Source organism: Ruditapes philippinarum, unplaced genomic scaffold, assembly GCF_026571515.1.
Source record: "Ruditapes philippinarum isolate M1 unplaced genomic scaffold, ASM2657151v2 ctg1067_1_1_1_1, whole genome shotgun sequence".
NCBI classification, from domain to species: domain Eukaryota; kingdom Metazoa; phylum Mollusca; class Bivalvia; order Venerida; family Veneridae; genus Ruditapes; species Ruditapes philippinarum.
The window spans coordinates 313,562-337,001 of NW_026867088.1; the positions used below are offsets into that span (position 1 = coordinate 313,562).

At 33.3% G+C, this 23,440-nt stretch overlaps 2 protein-coding genes across 2 annotated transcripts; one reads left to right on the plus strand and one right to left on the minus strand.

The window, feature by feature from the left end:
- Window positions 1-399: 399 nt before the first annotated feature.
- On the minus strand, window positions 400-1,525 carry LOC132734801 (uncharacterized). The gene is made up of 2 exons (XM_060721654.1): window positions 1,474-1,525; window positions 400-901 (listed from the first exon to the last, which is right to left on the minus strand). Exons 1-2 carry the CDS (start codon window positions 1,523-1,525, stop codon window positions 486-488), a joined length of 468 nt encoding a protein of 155 aa, XP_060577637.1. The 3' UTR covers window positions 400-485.
- Window positions 1,526-12,684: 11,159 nt separating this feature from the next.
- LOC132734803 (uncharacterized) lies at window positions 12,685-23,230 on the plus strand. The gene is made up of 3 exons (XM_060721657.1): window positions 12,685-12,881; window positions 13,017-13,119; window positions 18,725-23,230. Exon 3 carries the CDS (start codon window positions 18,734-18,736, stop codon window positions 20,168-20,170), a length of 1,437 nt encoding a protein of 478 aa, XP_060577640.1. The 5' UTR covers window positions 12,685-12,881; window positions 13,017-13,119; window positions 18,725-18,733; the 3' UTR covers window positions 20,171-23,230.
- The last annotated feature ends 210 nt before the right edge of the window (window positions 23,231-23,440 follow it).

A 23,440-nucleotide genomic window follows, 5' to 3' on the forward strand; every position in this document is an offset into this window, starting at 1 on the left:
TATATTTATGTCTGAATGAAATTACAACGTTTGTAAATTTCTCTATGTAGTTTCACATCTTGTACCAAAGGAACTTTATGAAAACCATACGGTTAATGCGAAAAAATAACAATAACGGATGTAGAATTGCTTTTCTGGAAGTAATTAATGGCAGATATCAACTTATGTACAAACCCGATCAAACCGAGTTTGTATTTTTCATGTAATTTTGTTGTGATTAATACTTCCGAGGGATTACTTTGTTTCAAGATTTTTATATCACGTAGTAACACATAGCAAACGGACACAACAGTTAATAATTCATTTCTTTTTGTATAGACGAAAGTACGAATAGAAAATAATTCAGCATAGAATTTTCATTTTGTTGCTCAAAAATATATTACAAATATATAATATACTGTGTATGTTTTTTTTTTCTGTGGCAAAACATTCATTGTAGCATTTGAAAGTTCTTACTAGTGATGATTCACTTTATTACTGGTCTTTTACTTTGTAAGATCATAATGGAACTGAATGGCGTCCGTATAACCCCTGCCTTTTAAGTTTCCAGCATTTGGCACCCGTCCAATCTCCGTGAATCCAAATTTACGCCACATTTTCACAGACGTCTCATTTGTAACAAATACTAAATTAAAAAAGCTAGCTCTATATCCTAGATCACGTGCAATTTTTAAATAGTTTTCTACCATAAATGAGCCTACACCACGTCCTCTTGCGGACTTCTTTACGATGAATCCCGCGTTACAGTTATGAGAGCACCTGCCCGGAAAATTTGGTTTGATATAAAACGCACCAAGAACTTCCTGCGTCTGTTTATCGTAGCAGACGTAAACATCATGCGTGAGATAATACGCCCGAAAATCTTCAACTGACGTCATGTCTTCCTGTGGATAACTATCACCTGAAAAAATAAGACATAGAAATATTATTTATGGCAGATAATACCAAAGCCAAGAAAAAATCTTTGTCACTGATTTTACAAATTATCGTGTTTCTGTAAATTTCAAATAAAAAAATAGTTTTTTGGTACTCTCTTATCTACGATAAGTAGAACTATTCTTACTAAGTGCAGGTTGACTTTAATGGTGTGCCCAAATTGTAAAGAACCTTCAGGCATAAATTAAAAGGTTTATTCAGATAATTTTGACACACGCATTTAGGATCGTGTATATCATTTCGATTAAAAAGCAAAATAATATCAGAGATCATTTTATTTTGTAAAATATAAAAGGTCTGATACAATGATTTTGATATGCCTTGCCTTTCTCCAGTTATCAGATATTTGTTGCCCATAACAACCTTGAATAAAGAAATATACTCTGTATATTACTAAATATATAAATATATTATTACTGTATTGTTGATCTGATAGCTTTTCATAAAAGAGCTTTTTTGATAACCAAAAAAGCTCCGTACATTATTTGAAATTGTATCAATAAACAATGTGAAGTATTTATGTTATTTGTTTGGTACCTTCTTCATTTACAATATATCTAAGAATTTCATTGGGATCGTTCTTTTTCATGAGTTTTATGGTTCTGTCATACAAGATCTAGAACAACTGTCTGGGTCCATCTTTATAATGTGTTTCTTTGGGCAGATAGTCCAGTGATACCGTCCGACTTCCCAGATTTTGATATGGTATGCGGTTGGACGGCCATCGTGTTTTCATAAAAGTTAGGAGGTTTCAACCTGTAATTAAGTCATATCGACAAATATAGATACCTTGGATCATGCTAACTGATGCAACATTGGACTAAAGCACATGTACTATGTTTTGTTCTTTTGCCACAAAGTTCAACACAGTTTGCATTGAAGATTGGAGGAATGAATCGTGTTATGTGGATTTATGACGTCCATGACATGCTCTCACAATGGTAATTCTGTACACTGAATGCTTACTTTCTTAAAAAATGTTGAACGTGTTCATTTTAAGTGGCACAATGCTCAATGTTCTAGCGTAAATTGATAGTGAACAGGTAAAGAAAATTGACACTTTGCCATAATTGTGCTCAATTGTATATTTTGCTATTGAAAAATAATCATAATCCACAATAACGATGGAAATGCAATAACGTTCAATTCTTAAAAAGAGTGGGTAGTCTTTTTTTATGCAGTAAAATTTAAGGAAAACAAGCAGCAGTTTTTAGACATGAGGACATTGTTTGAAATCCTGTATTAACAAAATTATTAGACATTAGACGCGCCAGAAGCTACAGGAATATCAAAGAAAATGTTTAAAATAAGTGAAAAATAGTAGAGAGCGTTATTTGAGTCTTTATGCATTGTATACCGAAATGTAGTGATGCCACTAAACCTTCGACGTCAAAAAAAAACTGTTCGTGTTAAGTTCTCATTTAGTTTTGGAATAGTACCGGTCTGGTAATAAGATGCGGCGGCCATGACAAAAGATATCATAGGACGCGTTTGCGACCAGCATGAATCCAGACCAGCCTGCGTACCCGCACAGTCTTATCAGGATCCATGCTGTTTACGATCAGTTTCTCTACTTGTAATAGGGTTTGTCAGCAAACATCATGAATCCTGATCAGACTGCGCCGCGGATGCTGTATGTTGGTTTTGCCATGGCGCGGCATATATATTCTGTAGCCATGTCACATAAATGTTCATCGATGTACCTTAGAACGACCAGATACTTATTTAAATACCTGAATAGATGTTATAGATTTGTTATTTTTCTGATTCTAAGATAATACTGTTTGTTTCTATTAAGTGTGTTTAAGTGCGGTTTGATCTTGGATGACGTGATCAGTGTTGCGCGTGGCACTAATGGATGTACTATTGATATAGATGGGCCAGCAGTAAGGAGGAATTAGCGCTAGGAGGCGAAATTTAATTGCCATTTTATCAGTGTCACCGATCTTGACTATAAATGCTTTATTTGTCATTGAGCATTGGCTTACAAATTTAGAGCTAAGAACTATACAATTGATTCATACATAGCATTATACGTTATTACATTTTGTGTGATAAGAAGCATTTCTGTATCTTGTTTCATGTCTTGTCTGTTTTGAAGGAAATAAATATCTTCAGGATTTAAATAATTGTTTTTGTTGTCTTTTAAAACTTGTCTTTTATAAACCAAAACCTTTATTTTTTTCTTTGGTAAATTATTATAGTTTGGCAACGTATGTCAGGTATATGCGGATTTTGCTAAAAAAACTGGTTCTTTTGTCGAACTAACAAGTTGCATTTCTGTTTATATGCGATAACTTCACCTGGTATTTTCGGTTTGAAAAAAAAAATTGAAGCATATATATGATTTATTTATTTATGTTGTAACCAATATGTAATGTGAACATATCATTAGATTTTTTTATTTCGTTAATACTAAAAAAAGTATTGCTATACCTAACTTTACGATAATTGTAAGTTTAGGAAAGATTTCAAAAATATTATATCAAATATACATTATACATCATAGGGCTCTGATAACGGAGCTTTATAATTACTTTAAAATTAACGTACTAAATTTAGTGTACAGCCACCTATGTACGAGCGTTGTATAGCAAACTTTTAGACATTGTCATAATGTTTTATTATGAAATGTCTTTTACATATAAGGGGTGAATTTGTGGAAATATATTTTGTGCTTTAATCGGCATGGACCAATTAAGCATATACAGTCATTATTACATGCTTGAAGATGGACGGGATTTCGGTTGAGACATATTCAGACGTACTTATGTAGTTTACATGGGAGATAAGTGACGAGGTATGTCTAGAGTACTTAATTAAATTAATGTGGACGGCACTGATTAATAATTAGTGGGAGGTAATTTCGCGTAAATGTGGGTTATTCGGGTTAGTGTTACGGCTATTTGTGGCTTAGCCTACGCCACCATGTGTGGTTAGAGGATAGACAAATGACACTCAATAACAGACGCCGAGTTGCTACACACGTTGATAATTTTATGTTCGAATTGATGTTGTGAGATTCATGAAATACGGTTACTCTCTTCACAGGCGTTGTTATCTATATTTATTGTCAGTGTACATTACCGATTTTCAACTGGCGTTAGTCATAATAGGACGCGTGAGCTGCTGCTTTGTTTGTTGTTTTAGATATGACGAAAGATCTTTCTGTACATAAATTAATAGGAAGATAATCTCGCAAGTAAGACCTACACACTCGTTTTGTTATGATTGAAAGTAAGTGTAAAGTTCGTATTCTGAGGTGATCATTATTGAAAGGAAGTTTTGAGCAGAAGGCCCGGTTATGTATATAAACCCAAATAGGTTAATCCGTTACTAAAGAGTATCAATGGGTATATTATTGGCTTAACTATTAAACTGTTAAATGCAAACGAAATTACCATGATTGTGTTATTAACTTTGTGATCATTTAGTAAACAATTCTAATGAGCATATTTAGCTTAGATCCTGAATTTTGTATAATATATATAAAGAGTGACATATTGCCTTCCTTGCAGTTGTATACACAGATTGTCAGTGTGACCAGTGCCTATTAGATTTCTAGCATGCATAGTATTGCAAAGTAAAATTCACTGGCACATCTTCATTTTAAATAGATTATGTATGGGTTCCAAATAGAGAAAAGACACAATAGTTTTTGTTTGGCAATGGTAGTGGAGAACATACGTCTTGAAACTGCGAATATATAGTTTTAGTAAGTATGTAATAAATTGTTTAAGCCTTTAAACATATATAAAGTCCACTCTTTATAAACTTCTTTATAAACCAAACCACGTGTGCAAGTACTTTATATAGAGCGGCTTGCATATGCACATGTACTTTGTTTACGAATGTTATCTTTAATGGGAGCTAAGTACGATTTAACTATTCTCTCTTTTTGGACTTAAAGGTAATGTCCCTTTTATCAAAGATATATTGATAAATGTCTGCTAACAGGATTATTTGGAGTATGAATTTTTGCAAGAACATATAATCTATAGGAGATATTTAAGTTTCTTCGAGTGGTATGACAATAAATATTTCACGTGACGAGTGGCAGTAGCCCCTTGTAAAATATGTTAATTTTCATACCACAAGATGAAAATAAATCCTGTATTACTAGAAAAAAATGAATGTTCTGTCTATTTTTTACTTTTTTTCTTTTTGACCTTGTGGAAAGGAAAATTCCCTTTTAATTTTGTGCATTGCCTGCATTTAGAAGAAAATAGTCCCGCAAGACACCAGTGAAAATATGGAAAATATGTTTCACTGCAGTGAAAAATATATTTTTACAGTGAAAACTTAAAAAGACGCATTTTATTTCATCAATATTTCCCAATATTTCATTTGTAAGTATATGATAAATAGAGTTATAATAGAATGGGAAGTATACCTACCTTATAATGATTTAACATGGGCATTCTTTTTTAATCTCACTTTAGCAGTGATTGTTTACCATGATCCATGCTTATATAACTGAGGATTTTTTGTTTGACATTTAAATACAGTTGAGAAAAAAAATAACAAAAATTAACGATCGTTTTATACCTTAATTGTAAGAAAAACATATCTTCTGTTTTATTTGGGTTAAAGTTAATCAACCATTGTTTACACTATTTTTTTAAGGTCGGAATTAAGAGTGCTTTCAATGTAAATCAGATCATTAGAGAAAACAAATTAAGAGCTATCGGCAGAAGATACATAAAGTTAGGTTGATAAATTGTGGAAAATATGAACAATTTACAGTGTAATAAACCTCTTTTATATACAGTGAAATTATGTTAATTTTGTTCGCTATCACGTTAAGCGGAATAAGTACTTGAAATATACTTAAAAAAAGACTATTTTTTATGGTGATGAACCAATAATTAATATTGCAAATGTTTAGGATAAAATATAAAACTACCTAAATAATAAAAAAACTACCCCATTCTTTTTAAAATTTGAACAATAATGATAAACCCAGAACGACATTAAAAGAAAGTACGTGGTTCACATGGATTATTGATTGATTTTGTATTGTAAAATATAAAATTGAATGATTTTCAACTTCGTTAATTGACAATTTCAACTTCGGGAAAATAAAATATTGAATTTGTAAAGTTGAATCCGTTAAGTTCAAAAGTTGAAATTGTGAATTCTTGAATTCCGTATGTTGAGTTAAAATTGTGTATTCACGAAGATGAAATCGTGAATTCATGATAGTAGAGTTGCGAATGCATAATGTCTCCTATACATTAACATTTAGCGTGATTTTACGCCATATCAAAATATTTGAAAAACCGCATAAATATGTGATAAATAGAGGATATTGAATAAGTGTAGGTTCAATAATAAATTATTGATAGATAGACAGATATTTGTTAAATGAAATAATATTATTCTCGACTTTCAATGGATAAACAAGTTGAATAAAAATGTATTATAAACAGTGTCTTCTTCGAAAAATATTGAATAATGTTTCTAGTCAAATTGTCTCCGAGGAAATCTATCTTTTATAATTATTCGAGATTTGCTTGTTACAAAGCAATCAAATTTTAGTCTAATTAAAGATTACCAAAATAATCATATTTCGCGACAACTAACCAACAACCATGTAATGGCCATACAGATTTACAATGAGCAACAGAATCGTTTAAAAAACGACGTTAAAGCAAGAAACGGTTTTTAAATTAAAATAACATTTATTTTGTGTCTTTTACGTCATTTTGATCAAATTCCACCAACTCTATCTTACGCTCAAAATATCGTTTATACGCAAACTAGCAATTAACTGGAATAACAATGCTTATCTTAACCCTGACCAAACTTAATATCTCAAATGGACTCGCCCATCTTCAAATCTGATCCAAAACCATTCATCATTTTTGGGAAATTTGAAAACAAATTTTGTCTGAATAGCGAACAGTGCAGATCATGATCAGAGTGCACCGATGTGCAATCTGATAGTGGCCTGTACTAATCGCATTGGTAACATCTGATCCCCGAGCGAGCTGAGGGTTAAATTAACTGATTAACAACAGCATTTAAATAGTGTACGCGTCTCGTATACACAATTTGAACTGCTATTTCAACATGATATTTCATAAAACGAACTTTGGATGCTTATTAAACAAAAGATTATTGCAAAAAGTTGAACATAAATTGCCTTGCTTTTTTTTACTATAAAATTTGCTATGGGAATCTTTACTGTTAATCCGCAATGTAAAAATGTGTTTGCAGGTTTTCTCTTATTAATGTGTTGATTACCTTATATAGTACATTTTTCCAAATATAACATATTACATGTTTACACATTACGAGTTTTATATCCACGAAATCTGTTACATCTTTCTATATGTTATATATTATATGTGATATGTTACAAGTATTTCGTTTGTTACCGCCGTGGGTTCGATTCGCGCAAGTGACTTTTGAGTTTTCATGTGAAAAAAGTTATCAAGCTACGAACATTCACAGTTGTTCTTCTCAAGTGTTTGTCCGTGCCTGAAATACTCCATGGATGGGAACCTGCGGTCTTCCTCCACCAGTTAAGATAGAATGTTGCAATGTGACCTATACAATAAGAGTAAATAATGTATATATTATTTCATTATGAATATGTATCAATGATACATTATCTGAGATTAAGAATGACAGAAAAAGTTTCCCGTCACAACAACAAATCTAATATAGATTCTTAAAAGCATTATGTTTAATACTGCAATGTTTACGTCATCTTGACGTTTTATGTGACGTAAATCTGACAGTTTTCCTGCGTGTCACGTAATATATGTCAATTAAATGCATATCAATATCAATAAAATAACATTAAGATGTTATTTCAGCTTCGAGCTCAAATTAAAGTACATAAGCATTACAAGAAGACTTATTTCAGATTAAAAGAACAAACTTGAAGTGTTATGAAAGCAGAATCATTAAACAGAAATGAGCTAATACGAGTAAATCTGGCTCCATAAAGTCTTCATTTCTTTATTTGCACATGCCTGAACCGTTGTTTCTAACTTATACATTTGAATCACACTTGAAAGGCACGAATATACATGTATATTTCGGTATAACAATAGAGAAAATCAAACTTTAATCATAACATTTAAGTGATGGGCATGCCGATAATGGGAGAAAACAATTCCAAATGTCATCAATAATACCGCGGGGCAACGCCAAAGAGCCACTACACAAATTCGGCAGTTTTGTTTTAAATGTTGGTGTAATTTTCTACTATAATTGGGCAGATTACAAATACAAAAGGAACATCACAAATGTAAAATATGCTACAAAAGCAAGTCTGCTTCATTTAGAATACGCTTTCTTAAAGACGATTAATGAAGTTTATTTTGATTGCATTTTTATTGTTCATGAACAAAAACATGTTTTTGCGACCAATAACAGCATAAACCAATGTTGTAGCCCAAGAAAATGCATTGTTTGGATAGATAAACCATGTCATACGCTCAATAATCTATATGACAAAACACTTCAAAGACTCACTTTTAACTGCCCAACTGTATGAATAATTCAAGAACGCAATTTTCTTAGGAAAAAGAAATGAAGCTTGCATGGCGGCGTAGTGTGAAGATTATGTCAAATGCCAAACACTTGTTGTGTTGTGACGTCGATGCTTTAGTTTCATAGAAACTTGCATTCTTTCATCTTGGTGTGAATTGTGTATGGTAAAACTTGGATACCACCATATAAAAGCTCATGAGCAAATTATCACTTAGAAATTTTAATGCCAATGTTATTTTGAAAGAAACTCCATTATGCACATTGTCATTCCATGCCAATGATTTATGACATTGAAGATATTTAACAGGCTTAATGAAAGGTCCATATGAAAAAAATCACTAAGAATCTTTAATACCAATGCCTTTTTGAAATAAAGTTCCATAAGGTATATTTACTTCCCATTGGCAATGATTTATGATATTGAAGATGATTAACAGGTTTCATGAAAGGCTTAATCAAACCGATCCCGCAACATTTCAAACGTTTTAAACGTTCTTCAGGGATTTCGTTCTCTATATTGCAATATTCTCAGTCGAATACATGATCCACACAATTCCACATGTTGACATTGATCTCAAGAGATCATTAAAATTCAAAACAAAAAACAAAGATCAGAATTGAGTCGTAATTACCGACTTTTACTGCTTTAGGCCAAATTTTACACAAGAAATGATCATACACGTATTTTCAACCACAGTCATTACATTTTTGACCAAAAATTTGCTACACACTGTCAACCGATTAACAAAAACATTAAATGTTTCGTGTCCTAGTGCTTCTGGGAATTTTGTCTTTCATTAGAAGTCTTTGTTACACAGACATTCAATTTAGTCTGCATCAGTACTAGTGCTGTGCAATAATTGCATCGCATTTCTAAACAGCAATTCTCAATCTTAAATGCAAAAGAAGAGTTTCAGTAAGCGAGCTGGATAGTTAATGTTATTGCCGATATTTAAGATGCAATGTGGCCAGTGATATATAAATATATCCTTATTCAAAACTCTGTAGGAATATGAGCTAGCAATCAGGTATAGTACTCGTCTATCAAAACATTCTTTAAACACTTTAAAGTCGTATTTAGTTATTTAACATTACCTGAAACATACACGTTTCACTCCCTAAACACTTCGAGTGAGACTAAAAAAGTGATAGTGCACCAGACCAAATACTGTATTCAGGGATATACCAGACAAAGCGCTCGTATGATTATATGCTTAAATATCGACATTTCACCCACCGAAATCCACTTTAAGACTCTTCAAACTGATTTATATACGATCATGAAAGAAAAATTTAAGAATCGGCAAAAAAGCGCTATTTTTTATACTCGTGATCATGATTTCTGCAAGCGTCTAGATGTACTGCTCTATCACTGTATTTAGTTAAACTGAAACACTTCACCTTTCTCTTAAATATACAAGTAGTAATCTACATTATGCTCTTGTGCTTTAAATATTAACATATTGGCATTTTACAGAGAACAAATTAACTGCAGTGTGTCTATTAGCTCCCCGGCAAAGAGAAAAATAGATGTGTTTAAATGCAACATGATGTACAAATTATTACAGAGTACAACATAAATTATTGATGTAGTCCATGAGCCTTTAACATATACGATGTACAACTGGCCAAAATACAATATAACTTACCCAAGACAGCAATATTGTAAAAGAGCACTATTGTTTGACTTTAATGACTCACTGCCAGATGACTAGTCATACTACTGTACTTCAATAACTACTTCCAAGATAAATATTCAAACATAAATAGTATTAACAAAGGTTAGGGCATTAAAGCAATTAACAACTTAATTTAGAAATCCCTTATGTAAACCTTAGTTTATGATTTTAAGAGATAATTAACCGGTAATGAAATACTGAAAGACTGCAACCTGAACCACCGAAATGGCGCTAAACATTACTAGAAGAATAACCTTTATTGGCATTAAATTTTAAAGCGGCGATACTTTTTTCCCAGCTATGATGTCAAAACACAAACTTTTAATTGTTACTTTTTAAAGTCAATGTCATTCTATTTCAAGAATGTATATTACGTAATGACTGGAGCATAAAGCTTTCGTAATGGACTCTAATTATAAATGGCACATGTCTGGGATGTCTTTGACGTTAATTTTGTCACTGATATGCATTTTCTTCATTTCAAAAATGCCTGCTTTCGTTTACTTCTAATAACAAACTATACACATGTGACTTGTCTCACAGACTTAAAAATGTTATAAGAACGCGATTGCTATGCTCTAGAAAGTACAGATATTATTCATATCAACGCTACATATCAACGCACTTTAGGTTCCAGAGTTCTGAAGGAGTCCACTGATTTCTGCTTAAATACTGAGTACTGACTTGACATCGGAATATTTGAGGTGGGTGGAGTTCTAGATGACGGCCGATTATAACATACATCAATCTTACCAAGTGCCATTTAAATTCTGCAAATATAAATAGCTCTTATAAAAATGTGATGCTTATAAGTGACAAGTGTGTTATTAATTTTACCCACTAAAAATATCTAAAAATTGTGTCCATGTAACAAAGTACTATATAGCACATAAATTGCGAATGTATTCCTAAAAATATAAGGTGCCTCGAAAAATATCCTGTTCTATCAGCCATTTACATGAAACCCATTTTAAATATGATGGGGATGTAATAAAATGCAGTTAATATTTTATTTCCAAAGAACAGTAGCAAATGTAGCAAAATGTAAACAATGTAGTATTTGACTTCCATATAAAATACTTATTACTATAACTGTACTTCTTGCCAAAAAAGCAAAAGATGAAAAAGATGGTTCAACTGATTGGATACTATAGAAGTAGACATCAAAATTAAGAAGCTTTCGAGAAATACAAATAAAAGCATAATGTGCCTTCAAAAGTATATTTTTTTCTCAGTTTTCTGCACTTTTGATATGCCTAGAGTTCCGCAAAGTATTGGATGTTCTACTCGTGCTATTCAACATCTTGGCAACGTTTTCAAGCAACAGGAGAAGATCGACCACGTTATGGACGTCCGCGCGTCACAATGCATGCCCAAGGCCGCTATATTTGGAACACTGGGTTCCACGTCGCGCAACTCGCTTCAAACTCCATAAGATACTGCTGGCTTAACCCTGGTAACATAACAACCGTACATTTGCCCAAACTGTGCACAATCACTTGCACGACGGTGGGCTTAATGGACGTCGACAATACGTTGGTTGCGTTTTGAGGCGACGTCGCCGAGTAAATCGTGTTAATTGGGCTCGTACACACCGACGCTGGCTTAGACACCAATGAAATAGCGTTCTTATCTCTGACGATTCGAGGTTTTCCATTCATCGCGCTGATGGCAGGATTCGAGTACACCGTAGGAGAAATGAACGTTATGCCGCGATCGTTTTAGGGGTAAGGGTTCTGTCTTGGTCTTGTCAGGCATTGAACATGGCTTTCGCACTAATCTCGTCGGTGTGGAAGGGAATTCGAACGCCTACCGCTACAGAGAGGAAATTCTTGCGAGGCATGTTATCCAACTGTTTGAGATATTGCCAATATCAATATTTTAAACATGCCAAGGGTCATACAGATAGGGACATTTCGAATTTCCTCAGGGCGAATAGCATTTATTAATGAGTGGCCTGCCCTTTTTAAAATCCCATTGGAATGTTGAGGCCTTTCTTTCAACGCCCCATTCCACCGTCAAACGTCATTCTGCTAAGCAAGCATTTAAGAATGGAACAATATTCCACAGCGGAAATCAATACGCTGATCCGTTCTATGCGCCAACGGTGCCAGGCAGTCCTTCATGCTGAAGGTGGTCATACCCGATATTAATTTGTGATTTTGTTGGGCGACCCCTTCAGCATTTTAACTACCATTTCCCTTCTTTTGAGCAAACCCTAAGCAATAATTTTTTCACCAACGAATCGCAATAAAATACTTTTTCAATCCATATAAATTTTCTTTTATCCTGATTTTCATTGTACATCTGCACTCAAACACAGGGGAAGTTTCTTTTTTGTTCAGTATATTCAAACTGTCAGTGCGTGACAGGTAAGGAAAACGGAACAGTGTCAAGACAAAATTTAACAATATATGTGAAAAACGAGCTGGTTGTAAATGTTATGCATGTAGTATAATATTTGACGAGTAGCTACCTAGAGTAAAATGGTTTAATCATTAATAATGTAACTGATATGCTACAGGAATCCGGTTGGATGATAAATGATCTCATATATGTAAAGAATGATATAAATAGTATATGACAAACAGCACACAAATCTATAAATAATTCCATTTAACATCGTGATTATTAGTCATACAATAAACTGCGAATATCTTATCCGGAAGTTTCAATTGCAGAAAAGAAACCGTTGCCGAATCTCTGTTGGAATTAGCTGGTGAAAAATCTGCCAATGTGTTGATGTTGGTGAAACAGGTAAAATTTTATGTATCATATTATCCATTTGATAAATTATAACTCTTCATTCTCTAAACGGCATAAATTTAAAACTGTGATTTATAAAAATTGGCAATTTTATTAAATGGACTAGTACAATGATATATATTATAGCTTAAAGAAAGAAAATGTTGACCACTGAAATACTACGATTGTATAAAGGATTGACTGAAGAAAAACCTGACAGTGTGTTGATGTTTGTGAAACAGTCACAATTGTAAGTATCAAATTATCTCTTTCATAATTCATCATTATCCTCTGTTTTTTGGTCATAAAATACTTTTAAGGTAGACCATGGGTAATGGGCACCATAAGGTACTGTAAAATTGACAACATAGGACAGTTATATGTCTTCAAGGTCAACTGTATGCAAAATTTAAATAAAATTTACCGTTTGGTTTATGAGTTATGGATATATTTCTAAACTAAGACTTTGCCATTAGAAGGGCTTATTTTCAGAAATGAAGAAACTCTAAATAATCTGTAATATCATCATTATAAAAAATGTTTTTCTATCACCTATTGTTAAGAAACAAATAGTAACATTCATGTAACAAATTACACAAGCACAATGTTTGTTTCTAAACAAAATGTTCTTAATATGTATATAAAATGTTACCCTACCCCACCCACTTTAAACACTAATTTTACCATTTCCCTATCTAAAATGCCTTATTCAAAATATTCCTAAAATTTACCATAATGAGGGGCTGTTTTCAAAAGTTTGCCTAAATTTTTTTAAAGGTATATTGGTTGATCCTGCGAAAAATAAAATACTTTTACCGTGTAGTTTTTATTTTATTAAACTTTAAAAATATCTGGTATCATATTTTCTATTTATTTTGTCATTATTTAGCAAATAAATACCTACACAAATTATATAATTTAAATCAAACCCTTTTTTCTTTCATAAGGGATCAGAGGGATACATAAAAAATGTTAAAAAGAAAAAAAAGAAAGAAAAAAAGTTGCCCCTTCTGGGGCTTGAACCCACGCCCCTCAATTTCAATGTAGTTTGCAAGCGATTTTAGTCTATTTGAATACTCTTCAAAGTGGAGGTAATGCATTACCCATGGTCTACCTTAAAATCTATATAGCAAGTGATTAAGCATATTGTTAAGTGATAATTAAAATTGCTGTATAATAAGGTTTCAAAATTCCATTTTCTTTAGTTCTGCCCATTGCTCTCTCGTTTAGGACACACGCATTTTTTTACTTGGGGACCATGCGGCAATTTTCATGGAATTGCACGAAAGTGTCACATTGAATAATCCGTGACAACGCCGTGTAAACACATCTGCGGATGTCTTAAAAATTCAAAATTTCACCATTGTGATGTTTAAATGTTTCAATGTCTGCTTGAGACGGTGCTAGGGGGCGTGAACGATAACTTAATTCCGTTCATGAACATGCTCAATCAAACCGAGCCTGCAACATTTTTATTTTGTCGTTTTCAGCGTTCTTTAGGGATTTGTTTTTCTCTTTTTAAATAAACAGTAAATCTGTATTTGAAAACCTTATAATTCAAGTTCAAAGCCATCAAATATAAATAAACAAGTATCTTATATATATTTCAATTAATTAACGGCTTTGTCTGCATCCGAAGAAATTTCACGGCCTTATACAATGTAATTCATAAGATAAATTGAAATAAATACCGGTATGCATTATTTGAACAATGCATTTTGAAGCGAATTCATACGGTTTTATAAAACGAGTGTAATATTCAATTTATCACAAGCCCTGGGTATACGTAGAAAACAAACTTATCGCTTAGATCATGATTATCATAAATTAAAATGTCAAAGCTATAAAGAAATATAGCACAAAATATAGTCCTATTTTATGTTTTGCAACAAAAACAAGTCTTCACTAGATCAATCCAGTTTTCGAGTAGCAATAATAAAACATGAAACGGGTAGACAGTAGAATTTGATCAATATGACGAAAATACAGTTAAATGTGTAAAAAAGTGTTGTATGCATTTGGACATATTAGGTAACCTTGTTAGAAAATTTATGTATTTGAATGGCAGAGTTTGTAAACTATTCTGATAAATATACATTCATATTTATTCTATCTAAGACTAATATTTTTAAAGTAACAGCAACAAGAGGGCAATGATGGCCCTGAGGTCGCTAACCTGTATATAGGCCCCCGGAGCGGGGCCAGTTTAAACCCCAGGGCTTTTATTTGAACAAACTTGTAACACCCATTAGAAGATGTTTCATGAGTTTCATAAGTTTTTACTTCACACATGAAAAACAATGACCTTCTTCTTCCCCACCACCGGCAGGGCCAATTTTAACCCAAGGGTTTTTTTTTTGAACAAACTTGGTAGACACCCATAAGAAGCTGTTTCATGCTAAACATTTAAGCTCTAGCTCATTGGGTTTTTTAAAATAAGATTTTTTAAGTTTTTACTAAATACATATAGTTAAAAACAATGACACCCCTGGGGCTGGGCCAGTTTTGACTCCAGGGCTTTTATTTGCACAAATTTGTAGACACTTAGTAGAAGATGTTTCATGCTTAATATCTAAACTCTAGCTATTTGGGTTTTTTCAAAGAAGATTTTTTAAGTTTTTGATATACACATATAAGGAAAATCAATGACCCCCTGGGGCGGGGCCAATTTTGACCCCAGGGCTTTTATTTGAACAAACTTGGTAGACACCCATTAGAACATGTTTCACGCTAAATACCTTAGCTCTAGCTCTTTGAGTTCTTTAAAAGAAGATTTTTTAAGTTTTTACTATATGCATATAGGGAAAATCAATGACCCCCTGGGGCGGGGCCAATTTTGACCCCAGGACTTTTATTTGAACAAACTTGGTAGACACTCATTAGAAAAAGTTTCTTGCTAAATATCTTAGCTCTAGCTCTTTGGGTTCTTTAAAAGAAGATTTTTTAAGTTTTTACTATATGCATATAGGGAAAATCAATGACCCCCTGGGACGGGGCGAATTTTGATCCCGGGGCTTTTATTGGAACAAACTTGGTAGACACTCACTAGAAGATGTTTCATGCCAAATATCTAAGCACTAGCTCTTTGGATTTTTAAAAGAAGATATTTAAAGTTTTTTTTTGTTTCGGTTGCCATGGCAACCAGAGTTCTGCATGGAATTAAATTCTTTGATTATTTTTTTAAGGTGACCACCAAAGGAACATTCCTGTGAAGTTTGGATGAAATTGGCTTAGTGGTTTATGAGGAATGTAATTTAAAGTAAAAGGTTACGGACGGACGGACTGACGCCGGGCGAAAAGCGATCACAAAAGCTCACCCTGTCACTTTGTGACAGGTGAGCTAAAAAACTGTTACCCGGTTAACTGGGCCAAAATATCTTTTACGATTTGCCACAGTTTATCTATGTCAGAGACTTTAATTGACAAATTTAAGTCCGTAAAGATGTTTGGCAATGTCATCCATTTTATCGTTTTATTACAGCAAATTGTATAATAAATAGAGGATATTGAATGAGTGAAGGTTTAATACAAAATTTATTGAACGAGTTGAATAAAATCATATTGTTTTATTCAAAGAGTTCAATAAATTAAGTATTGAACCTACACGAATATAACATTCTATTTATCACATATTCAAAAAGAGAACTGTTAAAGTTAAACCGAGTCATTTTTCATTGAAGCGCCTATAATGTAACCTTAACATTAGCGTGCTTAAACGCTATGTATGAATAGCACAAATGACGTCACATCAAAGTGTTATTACACTAGTGTAATATCGTTTTTATTAAATGACTTTGTTACACTCCTGCGGTTTATGTGATAATAGATCTTTTTACATTTAAGCTTATGTTGGACATATCATCATTAAATCACAAAAAAATGAAATTCAAACGATAAGATTCTTTTTTAACAGATTCTGCTGTATCATTACTCAATGTCATATTTTTTTTTTCTTTTAGCTCCACTTTTCGAGTGAAAGTGAGGGCGCTCGTGCTGACGCTAGCTTAGTTTTTAATTTTTCAGAAAATATCTTGGCCCTTCACTTCAAACTTGGTATACGTGGGTTGTCCCAATATTCTTTGACAAGATTGTTTAAAAGCTAAATAATATAGGTACGAATTTGATATTTAAATATGTTATAAATTCATAAAATTGAAACATTTCCACAAGAAAAATATCAATAAACAACAAAAATATGCCATAAACACCACGGCAACTATCTGAATCACGGCGCACGTCAAACGTCAAAGACGGAGTTAAGTCTATATAAAATAGTGAAAAACAGAATACCTAAAGAAAGCCAAACACGGCAAAATTGTAAAATGTTGCAGGCTCGGTTTGATTGAGCCTGTTCATGGACTGTAATGGAAAGTGTAAGTTTCCGTCCACGCCCCTTAGCACCGGCTTAAGCAGAATTCAATAGTAAACACAAAAATGGTGAAATTTTAAATTAAAGAAATATCCGCAGATGTGTTCATACGGCGGTTATCATGGAACCTTCAATGTAAAACGCCTTTTTCAAATACTCTTAATGGCTTTCAACGCAATAATGATGCAGCTTTACCCATAAATTGTCAATTACAGACTTAAATCATATGGTTGTCAATGTAAGTTGAATGTTTGGATGACATACATTAATGTTTGCTATACTCGAACTTCCGGTCTCGTTGCACCTGCTATTAGCTGTAGGAAATAGGCGACGGAGATCGGTCTTCCTATTCGTGTTTTCCTTAATTTAGCTTTTTGTATCGCAGAACTATGGTTCCGTTTATGCCTTTTGTAAACAAATTCTAGGATATGTTGCTTAACTGTTATATTTAGTATATTTGTTGAAAATCGTAGCATATGTCATCTCGAAATAGTCACGAAACCTGAGTGACCTGTTCACTGCGCCGCAAATTCTTCGAACGTCGCCGTTTTAACTTTCTTTTTTTCTATGTGATATTTTCAATTATCCGAATCTTGTTCGTTTTTAAGTTATTTACATAAAATTTTCTGAGATGATGTAAACATAGCAGCATAGGAAGTCAACGTGGCATTGTGCAGACACATCATTAGATATTTGAAATATACGTAATTAATTTTAGCCCTATTCAATTAGAAATTAATCCATATATTTTAATGATTACATATAATAATTATGTACAATTATTTGCAGTACATTTTTTTACATATTCTTCGATGTTTGAAAATTGTTTTATAAGCATAATTATATACATATATATATAATTTCACTTATGTGTGGTATACAACCTCAATTACAACATACAGGATCTTTAAGTAATAAACTTAACGGTTATATGTGTGAATTATTATCTATTGGCGTTAAAATAAAACCGTCTTTAAATTGGTCACGGACTGTTGGGACAACCCTCGTATATGTTCAATATGTTTAAAACGTCACACCGCAACTCAAGGACAGATTTAAAATACAGTTTTACCAAAGTATACCCATTTATCATTTTAACCCTAGTTAATATCAATGCAATTCGTCACTTAAATTATCAGAAGTATTCTTGCAGACTTGACAATAAGCGTTAACAATCGGAATGTATTTCAGAAGTGCAGGTTACAAGGCTTTTAATTCATTTTCCTTAATTAATCACACTTTATCGACTTATGATTTCTATGTTATCATTTTATTCTATGTACAGTAATAAAATAGCCAACGTCGAAATTCATTTTACTGTATTTTTCCATTTTTTTATAAATACATTTGGATTTTTCTCTCAAATATCATCAAAGGTACTCTCTTTGAATTCGAAGACTTGTTCACTTTCGGAAGAAAGTAAGTCTGCCAAGCACTGTTGAAGAATTTTGCCTCATTTATACTTTGTTTTTATCTTACTATTCAGAACTGAGGAATGTGGAACGTGCTTTTCGAGGACAGGTTTCATTTACATTTCAAAATAATGGCGTCCTATTTTTCAAATTTGCTTAGCGAGGCAATGGACTGTATAGGCTACTCTGAAAAAATTATTAAAGTAAGAGCGCATACTTGTAAGGAGATTTTTGAAGTTGCCAGTCAATCCTACCTGATGGAAGCAATTCTAGCCGGAAGTAAATCAGAAGGAGTGGTACCAATTCACGATAGTGACATTGACATTATGTATGTTTCACCATTCTGCATTTGTGTTGATCACGGTCGATTAGAGGATAACATTATCATAATTGAAACAGATATGAATGATTGTCCCTCGGGATATACCAAATTACGTTCATTGGGTCTTTGTTATTGCTTTGGCATACATTTAATGATAAATTCAGACAATATGGATTTCACTACGGCGATGCCCGATATTATGATGTATAGAAACTCCCGATATTTTCCCGATAATAACCCGTATATAAACTCATATAAACAAGTAAATAAAACAACATCTGGACCTGCTGATCTGGCAAATGGATGGCAATCTAAAATTTTAGGCCTAATATGTGACGGTGTTTCAATCGACTGTGTTTCTGCAATACGCTATTATTCTACTAAACTCTTGCAAAAATGGGCAAAGCGTAATAGGCAGTTTGATTGGCCGCCGCACGATGTCATAGAAGACGTTTCAACAACAGAAGGCTACATTGTACCTTTTGGAAATAAGTTAAGCACAGGTCAAAATCTTGAATGGAGAATATGCTTTACTACTGGGGAATGTAAATTGGTCGCCAGTTTTAATGCAACACAACTTAAGTTGTATGTTTTGTTAAAAATGGTTGTTAAAGATATCCTGACACCAGCAGTTGACTGTGTCAGCTCCTACATGGTGAAAAATGTTGTATTTTTGGTAATGGAACATACTCCAACATTTGTCTTTACCCCGTCAAATCTGGCGAAATGTGTCTTACACGCTTTGTGTTTTTTATTGCACTGTCTTCATAATAACAATCTACCAAATTACATGATACCAAACCGAAACCTTTTGATTGGAAGGGTACAGGGAAACCAAATAACAGAACTAAGACACCTTGCAAGAGAACTTTTAAACGAGGGTGAGACAATAGTTCTTAAATGTGAGAAGCTCAGAAATGCTATATATGTAGCTGGATGCAATCGTAGCTTGGCAACAAGAATTCAGTCATGGCGAGACGAAACCGAACAGTTGTATATGCTTTTGATCTTAAACTCGGTAAAAAAATACAAGAGCTATTATAAATTGCAGGGGTTCTCCGGTGTTGATGGGATGATTGAACTTATGAGAAACCACTTATACTGGCATGTTGCCCGTAGACTTGCGTTTGTCTATGTAAGAAATGGTGCCAACGCCTATGAAAACGTGAGAGCCTTGTTGCACAAATTGTTATCATAATGATTTGAAATATTCTGAACAATCTAAATATTTCATTTTAAAATTGCGTGTCAAAGTGGCTTTTTAGAGAACTTTATCTTACTGTGAACTTCAATTACAGCGAACACGGCTATAGCGATATTCTGTTTATTAGGAACAAATTGTTTGGGCCCGAAGTTTGCCTTTCTTTATTCGTTGTAAAAAAAGTGATAAATATCTTTATAACCACCACAGTATGTACGATACTGTAAGGAATTCAAATTTTAGTCAAACGACTCTGAAGGTAGCATTATTTCAGACTAAAAATGACCTACCAGCAAATATTTTCCGTTGTTTTCTACGTTCGTTTCAATCGGCACGGATTAAGGGCCGGTAGAATATATTAGCCGCTATTTCATTCCAGAACGGTGGTGGTGGTGTTAGTTGTTTGAACAGTCTCAATCAAACCGTGCCTGCAACATTTTCAAATTTGCCGTGTTGGACTTTCTTTAGGGAATCTGTATTTTTCTATTTTACTTAGGATCACGACAGTAAAAAAATCTGGAAACGCAGTGATCCCTCGGAAGCATTAATCACAATCACAACAAAATTACATAAGAACTCGGTTTGATTCAGTCTGTACATAAGGGGTAATGAATAAGTGCAACATCCCTCACGCTCCCTAGCACCGGCTTGAGCGGTACTCAATTTTCAAGAGCGGTACTCATTTCTCAACACTTAATAGTGCTGGCTTCAATGATCCCGAAGGATCTGAATAATATAATAACACTGAAGTGATGTACGGGGCAACCTTTTACAGCTGCCACACAGCATTTGACACCTGCTGTAAGCCACATTGAATTCACCAGAGCACAGTTCAACCACCGCATCGTTCCTGGGCAGGCTGTCAAGCAGTTTACCAGTACTAGTTGCCTTCACTTTCGCAAGGAACTAAACCTTCTGTACATTCAAGAGCAGAGGTACAGTACGAATGACCGTAGAAAGGATTTTATGATCAATCACAACGAAAGTGACCTGCGCCGTCCGGGAATCAAACCCGGGTCAACGCTCTACCTATTGAGCTAACCGGGCGGCTTTCATTCCAGAACTTGCAGGCTTACAGTTTTTATAGACAACAGCAAAGAACTGCAGATACAGGAAACAGATTTTGAATGTCTACATGAGTTTGCTATAATCAGGGCTTACTGTATAAAATTCGATCTCACTTCGGCTCTGTTCGTGTAGTTTACAAGAATTAATATGGAGTATACATGTATATATCTAATATTATGAACGGTCACACTAGTTTAATGTATCGTCACATCCGTTGTAGCACAGTCGGTTAGTGCCTTATATATTAGAGGTCTATGGTTGAATACCAAATTTTGCCATTATTTTGGACCTTCTTTTCTTTTGTTTGCAAAATTATCTACACGAATATGAAACACTTAACTTAGAAACATTGTTTTGTCCCGTTTTGTATTGTATTTTACGGCAGTGGAATCAAATTTATTGATTTTAATCTGAGTGAATTTTAAAAATTAATTCTTACACCATGTTATTTAAAAAGAGTATAGACTTTAAGTGCAAAACATGTTAAAATACAAAACGAACAACATCAAACACAATCAAGATAGAACATGGCCCTACGCGTCCTCGATATGACATTTAGGAATTATTAACCCGTAGTTTGCCCTATTGCGCTTTAACAATCATTATAACTTTTTCATAGGCACATATTAAATTTAACAAATTACTAAAAACTTATCGACGTGTACATTGACTGTATAATCAGTATGTAATTGACATGTTAATAAAATCAAGCATTATATGTGTTTATGGTATAGTGAATGACAATATTATATTCAAGGCTTCATAATTTCTTCATCATTTTTTGTGTACGTGAAATACTTGTAAATACAGTATAATATTATTCACTTCTTACTTTACATCACGTTTCATCGCATTGTAGTTAGTTGCATAGCAACTGCAGTTTCCTTTTAATGAACTAAAAAACCTGTTATTCTTTGAATTAATATTAGTTATAAAGATCGTTGACAGGTTATATGGCCCTATATAAACGGCTATTTGTAAATATAACCCGAGCCGTTAGGCGAGGGTTATATTGCAAACAGCCGTTTATATACAGCCATATAACCTGTCAACAATCTTAATAACGAATTTATAATACAGCAAGCATCATTTTGAGTGGAAAAAATAAGATTTTTTCATGAATCGACAGCAGCCGTGTATATAAAACTATATAAACATCACGATTATCCAATGAAAAATGACGTTACAAACGTGCAGTATTATAATATTATTTATACATGTATGTTAATTTTGAAATTTTATTATTAAATATTCTTATTTGTTTTCAGTCACAGTTACACTGAGCTTTGCATTATTTGTATAAAGCTGCGTTAATATGTTAACTTGTTAGTATTCAGAATGTTCTCCGTTCATTTTCGGGGACACACACGCAAACAGTTGCTAGATACAAGCGTCAGTTGTAATAGGTAATTCGTTTGGTGTAATATTTGCCACAAATGTGTATATAGAATTGAGAATTAATATCTTATTAAGCTATGTTTTAGAAAAAGAATGCTGTAAAGTTTTTTAAACGTTTAGTTACAGATTTTCAAAGCCTGCTGACAGAACATATTATTTATTAAGGTAGAACGCGACACTTTGCGAACTTTCAAGTAGCGTCTTGAAAATTGGCATGCAAAAAATTGACCATATTTTTGATTGGATTTCGTTAATTTTATTTCAATAGTTTCAGCCAATTTTTGTACACACGACGTCAAAGTTGACCATCAAAGCCCGTTTTTGAACATGACGTCGTTGCGTATCCTTGGCAACTGTTACAGGTATTTCAACGCCATTTGCGGACAAAATATCTTAAATCCTACAGCATTCGACGGAAATTATTTTTTCCTTTAAGCAGATATAAAATTTATTGTTTCACACTGAAAATTGTTTGAGTAATGGAAAGAAAATTGGCAATTTTGTGTAAAATTTGACGTTCAGTTTAGCCGCAATTTTCGGCTTTTAAGCGGCTTATTAAAAAATTCCTGAAATAAATTTTTGATTTTTTTCTTTAAACGTCCTTTAAAATGTATAAAAATAAATAAAAATATTAGGGGGTCACCGACTCAAATATTTCAGTACACGTGATTTTATTTCCCCCACCCCTTTGGATAAAAGTCACGCTATCACGGGGCGTTTAGTTTTTTGATGTTATTAAAGCGATCGCCCTGTGTTAAAATCCCGCTTTTTACGGCATTTTACGCCATTATGACCACTGCG